Genomic DNA, 12,874 nt, shown 5'->3' on the forward strand with positions numbered 1-12,874 from the left:
GACTTCAATATTGAGAGCCATGGCAGCCGCTGCTGCATCCGCTGCTGCGCTCGACCCGGGCAACAGCACCAAGAATACTCTTAAACTCGAAAACGTTCGTGCAATCTATTACCCCTCCCCCTCATTGAGCATTTCCCTGTGCATTTACAGCTAATTGCTCCTTGTCGATCTAGACCGAGAAGAGAGACACTCTTGTCGCCATCGAGAAGAAATACCAGGCACAATGGAAAGAGAAGAAAGTGTTCGAGATCGATGCCCCGTCTCTCTCGGAGGTCCCTGCCAGCACCATGTCTGCCGCAGAGCTTCGGGAGAAGTACCCAAAGTTCTTCGGAACCATGGCATATCCCTATATGAACGGTACTCTTCACGCTGGTCACAGTTTCACGGCCAGTAAAATCGAATTCATGACCGGCGTTGCCCGCATGGAGGGTAAGAGGGCTCTTTTCCCTCTCGGATTCCACTGCACGGGTATGCCTATCAAGGCCTGCGCAGACAAGCTTGCCGACGAAGTCCAGAAGTTCGGCAAGAACTTTGAGCGCTACAGCGAAGAGAGCGAGGAGCAGGACCCCACTGCAGTTGCAGCGCCTACGCAGGAAGTCAGGGCTGAGCAAGAGAAGTTCTCCGGAAAGAAGAGTAAGGCCGCTGCGAAGACCGTGAAGATGAAGTATCAGTTTCAAATCATGTTGGCCATCGGCTTGCCTCTTGAGGAGATCCACAAGTTCGCCGATGCTAACCATTGGCTTCAACACTTCCCACCCCTTGCCATTCGCGACCTCGACAGCCTCGGTGCTAGAGTGGATTGGCGCAGAGAGTTCGTCACGACCGACGCCAATCCTTACTACGACTCTTTTGTGCGCTGGCAGATGAATCGCCTCCACGAGCTTGGCAAGATCCTATACGGCAACCGCTATACTATCTATTCGCCGAAGGATGGCCAGCCTTGCATGGACCATGACCGCACGGAGGGTGAGGGAATTGGTCCGCAGGAATACACCGCGATGAAGTTGCAGGTGAAGGAGTGGGCCCCAGAAATTTCTGAGCTGGTCAAGGGAAAGATTGAGGATGATGCCAAGGTTTACTTCGTGCCTGCCACTCTGCGTCCAGAGACAATGTACGGACAGACTTGCTGCTTCCTTGGTCCCAAGATCAAGTACGGAATTTTCAAGGTCAAGGAAAAGGAATACTACGTCGTGACCAAGAGAGCGGCCTGGAACATGGCATTCCAGGGAATTTTCTTCGACAGCGAACACTTCCCCAAGACGCAGGACCAGCTGCCACTCATCCTAGAAGCGCCTGGTTCCGCCTTTGTGGGTACCCTTGTTAACGCCCCACTGTCGTTCCACACCGAGGGTGTGCGCATTCTGCCTATGGAGGGTGTCTCTGCCACCAAGGGTACCGGCGTCGTTACGTCAGTCCCCTCTGACAGCCCAGACGACTACGCTACTTTGATCGACCTTGCAAAGAAGCCAGAATACTATGGTATCAAGAAGGAATGGGCCGAGCTGGAGATCTTCCCTCTTATTGAGACCCCGACATACGGTAACCTCACCGCCCCTACGCTTGTCAAGAAGCTCAAGATCAACTCTCCCAAGGATGTCAACCAGCTTGCACAGGCCAAGGAGCTGGCGTACGGCGAAGCCTACTACAAGGGTACTATGTTGGTTGGTGAATTCAAGGGCGAGCCAGTGAGCGCCGCTAAAGAGAAAATCCGCAAGTCCCTCTACGACAGCGGAGATGCCTTCCCTTTTGCTGATCCTATGGGTAAGGTTGTTAGCAGAAGTGGAGATGACTGTGTCGTTGCCTACCTTGGTCAGTGGTTCTTGAACTATGGTGAGAACGACGCGGAGTGGCAGCAGGAAACCTTGAAATATGTCGCCAACGACCTCAACACGTACCTGCCCGAGACCAAGCACGGTTTCGAGAAGAACCTATCGTGGCTGAATCGATGGGCCTGTGCGAGAACCTATGGTCTGGGATCCAAGCTCCCATGGGACCCTAAATTCCTCGTTGAGAGTTTGAGTGACAGTACGGTCTACATGGCTTACTATACCGTTGCTCACTACCTGCATGGCGACCGCTATGGTACCACGCCCGGTCGGCTAAACATCAAGCCGGAGCAGATGACTGATGAGGTCTGGGACTACATCTTCACGAGACGTKAGCTTAGCGACGAGCTCGTCGCAAAGAGCGGTATCAGCAAGGATGCACTGCTGAAGATGCGTAGAGAGTTCGAGTACTGGTACCCTCTGGATGTGAGAGTTTCCGGCAAGGACCTCATTCAAAACCATTTGACTTTCTTCCTCTACAATCACATCGCGCTCTTCCCACGGGAATACTGGCCCCGCGGTGTCCGTGCAAACGGACACTTACTCCTGAACGGAGACAAGATGAGCAAGAGCACGGGCAACTTCCTTACGCTTAGAGATGCTGTTGACAAGTTCGGTGCTGACGCCTCTCGTATTGCATTCGCCGATGCTGGTGATGGAATCGAAGACGCCAACTTCGACGAGAATGTCGCAAACAGCAATATTCTCAGACTCTTCACGCTCAAGGAGTGGATTGAGGAGACTGTCAAGGACAACTCCCTGCGCAMAGATCCAGAATACTCGTTCTGGGACAAGCTGTTCGATAATGAGATGAACAGCCTGGTTCGCGAGGCCATCAAGCACTACAAAAAGTGAGTTTCTGATGATCCTATATGTTACACTTCCAATCGCTAAACCCATCTCAGCACCGATTTCAAGCTCGCCCTGAAATCCGCTCTCTTTGACTTGACCAACGCTCGTGACGTCTACCGTGAGGCCGCAGTTTCCGCTGGTGTCGGAATGCACCGTGATGTGGTCCTGCGCTATGTTGAGCTCCAGGCTCTGATGATCGCTCCCATTGCGCCTCATTGGGCTGAATACATCTGGCTCGAGGTTCTGAACAAGGTTTGTACCTCTGAGAATCAAATGACCTTAAGGTGTCGTGACTAATTTTGTACCTCTTAGCCTGAGACAATCCATTATGCTCGCTTCCCGGACGTCCCCGAGCCGTCCGTTGAGCTTTCGGCCGCCCTGAACTATGTTCGTTCCACCTCTTCGAGTATCACATCGGCTGAGGCTGGATTCGTTAAGAAGCTTTCCAAGGGCAAGACGATGTTTTTCGACCCTCGCAAGCCCAAGAAGCTTACCATCTACGCCGCGAAGAAGTACCCTGCCTGGCAGGAGAAGTACATCGACCTTGTGCGGGAAGCATTCGATGCTGTCAGCCTCTCTATTGACGACAAGGAGCTGAACGCCAAGGTTGGCAAGCTCGGTGAGATGAAGAAGGCTATGCCTTTCGTTCAGACCCTGAAGACCCGCTTGATCAAGGCCAAGGAGGCTCCCGAGAACGTTTTCTCGCGGAAGCTTCCCTTCGATGAATTTGTTGTTCTGAAGGAGATGCTTGGTAACCTGAAGCGGACGACTGGCTGCAAGGAGATTGAGGTCATTGCTGTTGATGAAGGTGGCAAGACCGGTGAGGTGCTGGGTACTGGTGAGAAGAGAGAAGGTCTGTCGGCTGAAAACGCGGTTCCTGGTCAGCCCACCTTCGGCTTTACCAATATCGCTGAGTAGACATGGGTGCATTATCCTTCTACTGTTATATTTGCCTTCGATTAGACATAGGCCGAGCTTCTATAGGCGGTTTCACGATCAAAATACAAATATTAACGATTTTCCTGCGAGTTCAAAATCATTCCATTTTTTTTTCAGAGCGACAAAATCTAGACCACCAGCCTGTATGAGACAGGAAAGGGACGAAATCAACAAAAATGTACCAGTACGCCTCCAAACAATGATTTGCTGGGACAGCATGTAGGGCATAACTTGAACCTAGGTAGTCTATGTACATCGAGTTTTAGTGTATCTGATATCGTACAGAATGGAGAGCAATGAATTCCGACCATGCCCTCTATGCCCATGAACACCAATCGCTATGCTATACTATACAAAACCGCCAAGCTGGCTTCGTATCATCCACAAAGCCAGACTCGGGTTGAACAGACACATACCATACTAATTATCGGGACTGCTGCGCTCGCCTTTTCAGACCAACGTTCTGTCGTCCGCGGGAAGGCCTCTTGCGCTTATCAGCAGCGCGCTTCTCGGCGATGAAATTCCAACATTCGATCGGAGGCCGTGATCCGATATGCTGCCCGTTGGGACTGAAGACCTCAACTCGAGGCATTGAACTCGGGTACTCCGATTCCTCCGATTCCTCCGATTTTGAACCGGATCGAATCTGCACGGTAAGCTCCACCCATCCGCAGCCTTCAATCAGGATGTCCGCCGACATCACTTTGTACGGAAGTCGAGGTACTGGTATACCATGGTCTTCTACCGCCTTAGCGATGGAGGTCGGCAGGTGCGAGTGAGTCACGTCCCACTTCAACTCGAAAATCCCGGCAGATGAAATCGAAGCAGTGGCTTCCTCTCTCATAATCTGCTCGCCGGGATAAGGACGCAGACCAGCCTGCATCTCCACGGCCTTCTCTGTTTTGGTAACGTGGGCTTCGATGGGAACGAAACAGGCCGCCATCAGAACATGGTCGGGGTTTTCAGCCGTTATTCGGACGAGACCTCCTCCGAGAAGCAGGGATTGCCCGGGTTTAATCGTGAGCCGCTCAGGCTTCTTCCGTTTCGTCATAGTGAGATCGCGTTTGTGCTCGTCACGAACGTGGTTCAGTAGTTGACCGCGGTCGAGTCCAGGCAGGTCGATCATTTCACCTTTACCGTGGCCGAACGGGATGCGGATAGGCGAGACAGTGGTACCTGGCACAGACGAGACAACGGGAAGGACAGGGTAGAGGTCTTCGCGAGGCGCCGGCGGCAATAGGCTGTCGGAACCCAAAGAGACATCGTTGAATTGGTTAATATCCGACCCTGCCGCCCGGCGTTCAACCAGTTCGGCAATCTTCTCCAGGTTCCTGGAATCCTTGGGGAAACAGGCTTCGATGAAGCTGCTTTTTCCGACATTGGTCTTGCCAACTACCCAAATACCTCCTCCATGCTCTCTGATATCCTCCTTCACCTGTTTAGTCCACCAGCCTCGATGAGCACTAATCATATGTACATTGCCCAACCGGAATTGTTCAGAGGACAGTTTCAATGCGTCTCGGAGAACCGATCGCACGTACTCCATCTTCGAGTCAACCTGTTCCTTAGTCGCGGCTAATAGATCGGAGCGCGTTATGACGAACGATATAGTTGGTAACTTCCTCCCCCATCGGTATTGCTCTGTCGAGGCTCTTCGATTTCGTGAGCGTGGTTCTTGGATAGACAAGGCATCGTAAATATTGTCGACAAGGGACATTGGAAAATCTGCTGCGTCAATGACGTGGTAAATACGGTTATCCCTGTGAGGCGACTCTTTCAAATATTCCTGGATTGAATAAATAGTAGGTGTAGGTACGGAAACAGCTTTACTGTGGTGAATTAAGTTGTGACACCTGTCGCACACCTGCGCGGGCGCTCTCGATTTCTCCAAAAAATCGCTGGCAGTTGTGGTCGCTTCCTCGAGCATCGCTCCATCTGTGATAAAAGAAGTTCATCAGTGCCGCCTTGGTCAACCGAGGGGAATCCCAACGTACGCTTAGCTTTTGGAATAGGTACTTCGGAATCGACTAGCTTGAGTATTGTGCTCGCTGCTTTCTCCGCTTCACTCCTCAAGTCAGTCTCTTCTTCAGCACCTCCAGGCTTGTCGTTTGCCGCTCGTTGTGACTCTGATACAAGCTTCCGAACATGTTTCCTAGTCTTGCCGTAGTATCCGGGCTCGCTCGGCTCGACGGTTTGCGCGTAGGCGCCACATCCTGGGCAACAGACAGGCAGTACATCTTCAACAGGTCTGGATGGCCCCGGGTATGACTGAGTGGTAGTTGATAGATTGCGTAACTGGCTTCTGTTTAGAAGCCGACTCGGTTGACAATTGCCAAAGAGCTTCACATGCGCGAAAAGTTTCTGCGGCGGTGATAATAGGGACAGGCGAAGGCTCTGAGCTGGTCGCCTTGACGGTATCTGACGAAATCCAACGGCTCTGAAGTAAGTGCACTTTAAACAGTGCGACATTATGGTTATAATTGTCAAAAGCACATGTAGCAAAAATGCAGGAGACGATCTCCATATGCGATAGATAGATAAGCGTCGGCGGCCGCCCAGATCTCCGGAAAAAAGTTTATTGTGGCAAACAGATTGTTTAGACGTAGAACTACAGTACAAGCGCAGGTATATAGCACCGAAACTATGATAAGAAGAGGATTACGAGCATACTATTCCGTAAATTCTGAATTCTGAAGTTCAGCAAAAACTACAAACACTCCAAAGAAAAACACGCTTGCAAATCCCTGATCGTAATAAACAAGATAAATTCGAAGAAACAGTCGCAATTGATCATTGTATAATCAAGCCTTCGCTTTTCCTTTGCCCTTCGGATCGTCAATTTGCTCAGTTCCTTCGTCTTCAGAATCACTCATGAACTCATCGTCATCATCAAATCCAATGAACTTCCTGGTTGGCACTGACTTGACAGCCGGTTCTGACGGCATGGATACATCCCCCGCGTCTTGTTCCTCATCGCTGTCTTCCTCTGAGCTGCTCGGATTGTCCTGTCCACTACCCTCACTACCACTGGCACTGGTGCTAGATCCGCCCAGGATCGCGTCGCGTAAGTTATCCGTCCATACTCCGTCCCTCATTGCTGCCAACACAGCCTCCCTGGCCTTTTCGTTCATTTCCTCCTTGTCCTCCATCCACTGTCCATCGATCTTCTGCTTTCCGCCACCGTTCTTCAATTCCTCCTGGCGCTTTTCTGCGGCCTCCACAACAGCCTGCCACCGGCGCCGACGCTCTTCCTTTTCTTTTCGATCCATCTCCGGTTTGACTGCGAGGTATTCGGCCAGAGCCTTGGCTTCGTTGACCGTGCGAATACGGCGACCGTCAAGGTTGCGACTGGAGCCATTGTCATCGCCCTGATTGCGCTTCCGCTTGCTCGACATACGTCCACCAGCCGCACGAAGCTGGGAACCGAAACCACCTTTGCCTCCGCGCAGGGGAACAGTCAGCCGGAGGGGGAGGAGATTCGACGTTGTTGCAACCTCGCCATTGGAGGCGCCAAATAGAGAAAGTAAACGTTCACATGATGGAACAAGTTGCTTGTTACTCGTTGTGGTCAAGACAAGGGACTGAAGCGGTATCGACGACGGTAAGTATGCGGAGACTTTATCGGTAAGATCAGAGATTGTCGACGTGGATGGGAGAGCAAATGAGACAGTCGAAGGTAGGGAAAGTCCTGGGAAGGATGAAAGGAGCACGTTCACTGTTTGTGCTGCCATACTGATCGTTGGGTATCTGACTGCCACTAAAATTAGTCTATTTAATATTTATTGCGGCTAGTCAATGCCGTTAGAGACGAGACTGCGCGGCCAAGTGTTCGAGATGTAAAGTGTCAGTGAGTTGACGTAGAGGCGGCGAGGCGTTGAAGGTTGTCAAAAGTGGAGTTGAAGATAAGGGAGGATGACTAAGATGCGGTGACTGTTGCCTGAGGCTGAAGAACTTATGTCGTATGATCATGTGATATTCTGCATATCCGGCTAGCGCGCGGATCAGGGCCACAACCCTAACAGGCGTTCCCGAACAGGAAGCGTCGCACTTTTAACCTGGGCTGCCGCTCCACTTGATCACTTCCATCATATAAACCATTCTCCTCGCGTTGTCAGAGCGATTCCCCGAATAGCGCCTGGAACTCGCGACAATGTAAGTGCTACGTTTAGCTTCATGGCTTTCATACATTGATTTCGCATTTGTACTAATGTAACTGCAGGCTTATCCCCAAGGAAGACCGCAAGAAGATCCACGAGTACCTCTTCCGCGGTATGTTACCGTCGACTCCCAATCGTGCGGCTTTCGCAGCGCAGATTGGTTCGCTCAATTGACAACGAACTCTCACTGACTTGGTGCTTCTTGTTGAACAGAGGGTGTGCTCGTGGCCAAGAAGGACTTCAACCTTCCCAAGCATGGCGACATTGACACCAAGAACCTCTACGTGAGTCGACCCCATAACCGCCTGAGGAAAGTCGAAGTTGAACGATTACGTCTGACACGTGTGTTTCTTCTACTATAGGTGATCAAGGCCTGCCAGTCCCTGAACTCCCGCGGCTATATCAAGACCCAGTTCTCGTGGCAGTACTACTACTACACCCTCACCCCTGAGGTACGTTTACTGTCAACCAACCAGTGATTTGAGCCGGATCTGATTTTTTTTCCTTGTAGGGTCTTGACTACCTCCGCGAGTGGCTCCACCTTCCCGCCGAGGTTGTTCCCGCTACCCACATCAAGCAGCAGCGTTCTCACGCTCCCCCTCGCGGCATGATGGGTGGTGAGGAGCGCGAGCGTCGCCCCCGTGCTCCCCGTGAGGGTGGCCGTGAGGGTGGCTACCGTCGCCGTGAGCAGGAGCCCAAGGAGGGTGGCGCCCCCGGCGAGTTCGCCCCCAGCTTCCGCGGTGGCTTCGGCCGTGGCCGTGGTGCCCCCTCTTCTTAAAGGAAGGTTGTTCGTCTCTCGGTCATCCAAGGGTTGACGGATGCTGCAAGTGTGGCTTGAGTAGGCTCTAAAAGCCAGAAAAAGCCGCACCCCCTGCTCATCCTATGATAAAAGTAGAACTACTCTTTCTATCTGGGGAATGAGGATTATGTACTGCCAATGCCTCTTGTTACGAACTAGCTAGGATTAATGGCAAAATCATCATGACTCAGCCCGATCAATCTGTGTTACTCGTAGATTTGTTGGTTTCTGACGGTAGGATGCCAGCATTTGAATTTGCGCATGGGAAGTGCTCAATGGAGCCTGCCTTGCTTTTGTCGATATGACACCTGGTCGGAGAGAACAATATAAACGGTTTGATTTCTTGATATCTTATGACAAGCACGAGTCCTATGCAGAGAATCTCCTTCTGTCATACCGGATTACTGCCTGCAGAATGACTGATGCGCCTGTGGCACAGTCGTCCGCAGAGCAAAACTCCTCGGGATGATGGCTCAAACCGTCCTTGCACGGCACAAAAATCATACTTGTGGGAACTCGTTTGGAGGTGAAAACACTGTCATGCCCTGCACCGCTCATGATAGTCCGCACAAGAGACTTGGGATCAGAGACACCAGCGTCGGCAACGACGGCTTCTGCTGATTGTTGAACACATTCAATGCAGTCCGGGTGGAATTTCACCGCTGGGGAGTCGAAATCCATGGTCCACTCCACTCGGCATGGCTTCCCAATACCCTTACCTTCCTCGGCAGCAATTGCATCGAACTCCTTTCTCAATTCTGCTTCCACCACAGCGACTAATTCGGTCTCTGGCCCGCGAATGTCGAGGGAGAAGCTTACAAGCCCTGGCACGGTGTTGACACTACCAGGCTTCGCTTCGATAATACCAACACTTGCCAAACAACCGTGGAAAGACGCAACTTCCCTAGCGCGAACCATCATGCGGGCAAAAGCGTATAGGGCATCTGCCCGGTGCTGGAAGGCTGTAGTACCAGTATGAGTGTCTCTACCGATGATGTTCAGGCGGTACCAGCGGTATGCCTGGACGGCAGTGACTACACCGACACGCTGGTTGGCAGACTCGAGATGGGGTCCCTGTTCGATGTGAAGTTCAAAGTGCGCTGCCATTGGCGTCTCTTTGTATGAGCATGGGGCACTCCCAAGGTAGTTGATCTTTTCCAGGGCGGATTTCATCGACTCAGGAGAGGAGGCTGCGGTAGGTAGTGAAGCCACCGTGGGAACTTCCTTGAGGTCATGGGCCCTCGAAAGAGGTATGCATTCCGCCCACACGCCGGAAGAAATCATGCTAACTGGGAATCGAGCACCCTCCTCGCTGTGGAAATGTTACTATACTGTCTGCGGCAGGAATCTGCGCACGTCATCTGCAGAACGGTTCTTACTTTGTCCAGTTGACAACTCCTATGCCTCCCTCTGTCTCGATTCCCATCTCGTCAATGACCTTCAAAGCTTCAATGCCCGCAAGAACTCCGAGAATCCCGTCATATCGACCTCCAGTCGGCTGAGTGTCCAGATGGCTGCCGATGAACGTGGCAGGCACATCCTTTCGACGCCCCGGGCGTACAGCGAAGATATTCCCCATCTCGTCAATGGTGATACTGCACCTCAGTGCCTTTGCAGTTTCGATGAACCAATCCCTCACTCTCTTGTCCTCCTCGGACAGGGCGAGACGCTGCATACCGGTATCTGTCGGTCCACTAAGCCAGACATCGGTTAGCACTGCCCGGTTGAACTACACATGGGAACAGTGTATCATCGCGGAGCTTCATTGTTTGCTCGCCAAGATTACGAACAGCACCGGCCCAGCTTAGGAAAGAATGCAGGATGCCATGCTTACTCTCCCCATCGGATACCATAGCCCCATTGACAACTGTGATGAAGATCTTTCGCAAGACGGTCCTTGTTTGCGCGTAAAGCCGTGACTTGCGCTTCGCTCAGTTCTGTGGATAACATGGCTTGGCTCCTTGAGATCGAGAAAGACCGTTGAAATCGTATGAACGCAGATTTAACGGGATGTGATGGTACTCCTCGGCTGAAAGGAAGTCGGAGAGCTGGTGAAGCTGCAAACCTAGAACTCCACGCAAGTGCCATGGCGCCTTTCAACAAGGAACGACGACAATTTATCTACGAGTCCTTGGTATGCAGAACGGCCGCTTGATGGGGAAGCCGTGCGGAGAAAGCAGAGATAAGATGACCGCTCGGTGGGGTAAGGCCTATCAACGCGGGTCTCTGGGATCTCATCGAGTTTAATAGTCGTCAATTGGGTGGTCAAGCCGTTAGAAGTGGACTTTTGCCGTTCATGGGGACAGGCGCCTTCTCCAACTTGGAAGATTTGGGGTAGCTGCGCAACCTATGGAGGGGACTGGGAACCTGCCTCGTTTGGAGTAGTGAGATAACCTCTCAATCTTTGATAATGTACGAAAAACTGGCTTGAGCATACACTCATGACTTTCGCTTCGGTACAGCTTTTCGACATGCCAAGTCATGATGATCTTGAAAAGCAAGCGTCAAGAGTTGCGCGTAGCGATCATTGACAAAGGCGGAGTAGGAGCACTCGCCCGGAAGCGGCACTATAGCCACGGGCTTACCAGTAAAAGGACACGCACTCTATATCGTTCCTGCAATTGTTTTAGGCATACTCTGGGCTAGAATCCTGTTAAAAAAAAAGGACACAGCAATCTAAGAAGGCATTAACAATACTGGACAAAAATAAAAGTAACAAAATCGACAGCTATGTCGATTGAAAGGTCCAAAGATTGAGAAGAGGAGTATGTTGGGCAAGCCACGGCCATCTCTGGTAAAAGGCAAGAAATGGGTTCTGAGCTAGCTTGTCCCACTCCTCGGAGAAGTCTCCTGAATTTAAAATATAACCTACTTCCTGCCACAGAAAGGGTCTCCGTTCGAATCCGGCTCTCGTCGCCCTCCTCTTCTCTTTCTGGTTCTTTTGACGTCGCGTACCCCGCATTCAACCCACCTGCCCGCATCTTGAACAGTTCATTGACTTCACGACTGATTATTGTCTGCTCTCAATCGGTACTTCAGTTATTTACGTGTATAGCCATCTAATTGATCCACACTTTGTCTAAATAATGTCTTCCGCTGCGTGTATATTCTGCAAAATCATCAAGGGTGAGTCCTATCTCCTGCCGCCGACCTTCCAGTGAGGTGTTGCGTGTCCAACTTTCGCCAGAAAAGCTGGCGATAACGCCGTACGCGCTCCTGCTTGATGGCGCTAAGCTTCCTTGTGAAACATAGGTGATATCCCTTCTTTCAAGCTCTTCGAGAGTGACAAGGTCTTCGCTTTCCTTGACATCCAGCCTCTCAGCCGTGGCCATGCGGTAAGTTTTGGCGCCTTTACGTTGGACTGCAGCATAACCTGCCCGAGATATCCGTCCTATACCCAGGCATAGGATATTTCATGTAGCCGCTTTGTACACATCTTGGCGGGTCCACGCTATTAATGTTGAGAGAAGCATAAGTCCGCTAACAGTAGTGCTGAATTGTCTGTAATAGCTCGTGATTCCCAAGTTCCACGGTGCAAAGCTCACCGATATCCCTGACGACGTCCTCAGGGAAGTGCTGGTACGTGAAGAAAGAAAGAAGACGCAAGCAGAATTTCGTGTCACCCGCCCTTCTATACCCTTTGCACATCTCTGAGGACCTTGGGGGATAAGGTCCACGGACTCTGAACTTTGTCCCCCGCAGGTTACAGAGTCCCTACCTAATCCTATTCTCATTAGGAGAAGGCTGACAGGTGTTATCTCCAATAGCCCGTGGCCAAGCAGATTGCCAAAGCAAGCGGTGCAGAAGATTACAACATTCTGCAGAACAACGGCCGCATTGCTCACCAAGTTGTTGACCATGTAAGAGACGGTTCCTGGACGTGTAAAATGAAAAAACGGCGCTAACCCTTACTGTTCTATTTGATTAGGTCCATTTCCATATGGTACGTCTTAGCATTTCTCCTGGTTTACGTAGCAATGGTGCTAACACGCAGATTGACAGATTCCCAAGCCAAATGAGACGGAGGGTCTTGGTATTGGATGGCCTGCACAATCTGCCGACATGGATAAACTCAAGGCTCTGCATGAGGAAATCAAGTCCAAGATGTAAACCAACACTTTCACTCCAAAAGTTCACACCTTGGCTCAACACGAAGTTAGCGTTGGCCCTTCAGTTCCTGTCAAGCATTGACTGTGTCATTACCAAGGCCTATTTCAATTTCATCCCTTACATCATTCAGTACGAAAGTCAAGACAGTGTATGCGGAATTGATGCATTAGTCCAGACTGCGATGCTCTATA

At 51.2% G+C, this 12,874-nt stretch overlaps 6 protein-coding genes across 6 annotated transcripts; 3 read left to right on the forward strand and 3 right to left on the reverse strand.

The window, feature by feature from the left end:
* Positions 1-19: 19 nt before the first annotated feature.
* On the forward strand, positions 20-3,596 carry Asppvi_011194 (leucine--tRNA ligase CDC60; the record flags this gene model as incomplete). The annotated part of the gene is made up of 4 exons (XM_043307028.1): positions 20-94; positions 174-2,677; positions 2,732-2,930; positions 2,991-3,596. 4 exons carry the CDS (start codon positions 20-22, stop codon positions 3,594-3,596), a joined length of 3,384 nt encoding a protein of 1,127 aa, XP_043162963.1.
* A 445-nt stretch (positions 3,597-4,041) lies between these two features.
* Positions 4,042-6,086, reverse strand: Asppvi_011195 (uncharacterized protein; the record flags this gene model as incomplete). Its single annotated transcript, XM_043307029.1, has 2 exons — positions 4,042-5,552; positions 5,612-6,086. 2 exons carry the CDS (start codon positions 6,084-6,086, stop codon positions 4,042-4,044), a joined length of 1,986 nt encoding a protein of 661 aa, XP_043162964.1.
* A 332-nt stretch (positions 6,087-6,418) lies between these two features.
* Asppvi_011196 (telomere maintenance SDE2 family protein) lies at positions 6,419-7,348 on the reverse strand (the record flags this gene model as incomplete). The annotated part of the gene is made up of 1 exon (XM_043307030.1): positions 6,419-7,348. The coding sequence occupies one exon, from the start codon at positions 7,346-7,348 to the stop codon at positions 6,419-6,421; it is 930 nt and encodes a 309-aa protein (XP_043162965.1).
* Positions 7,349-7,412: 64 nt separating this feature from the next.
* Positions 7,413-8,552, forward strand: Asppvi_011197 (40S ribosomal protein eS10; the record flags this gene model as incomplete). Its single annotated transcript, XM_043307031.1, has 5 exons — positions 7,413-7,453; positions 7,837-7,934; positions 7,988-8,058; positions 8,137-8,226; positions 8,286-8,552. 5 exons carry the CDS (start codon positions 7,413-7,415, stop codon positions 8,550-8,552), a joined length of 567 nt encoding a protein of 188 aa, XP_043162966.1.
* Positions 8,553-8,942: 390 nt separating this feature from the next.
* Asppvi_011198 (M20 family metallo-hydrolase) lies at positions 8,943-10,661 on the reverse strand (the record flags this gene model as incomplete). Its single annotated transcript, XM_043307032.1, has 3 exons — positions 8,943-9,885; positions 9,953-10,267; positions 10,408-10,661. 3 exons carry the CDS (start codon positions 10,659-10,661, stop codon positions 8,943-8,945), a joined length of 1,512 nt encoding a protein of 503 aa, XP_043162967.1.
* Positions 10,662-11,659: 998 nt separating this feature from the next.
* On the forward strand, positions 11,660-12,683 carry Asppvi_011199 (HIT family protein; the record flags this gene model as incomplete). The annotated part of the gene is made up of 6 exons (XM_043307033.1): positions 11,660-11,699; positions 11,826-11,908; positions 12,084-12,152; positions 12,341-12,433; positions 12,502-12,516; positions 12,576-12,683. 6 exons carry the CDS (start codon positions 11,660-11,662, stop codon positions 12,681-12,683), a joined length of 408 nt encoding a protein of 135 aa, XP_043162968.1.
* Positions 12,684-12,874: the final 191 nt, after the last annotated feature.

Source organism: Aspergillus pseudoviridinutans (assembly GCF_018340605.1).
Source record: "Aspergillus pseudoviridinutans IFM 55266 DNA, scaffold_9, whole genome shotgun sequence".
In the NCBI taxonomy this organism is placed as follows: Eukaryota; Fungi; Ascomycota; class Eurotiomycetes; order Eurotiales; family Aspergillaceae; genus Aspergillus; species Aspergillus pseudoviridinutans.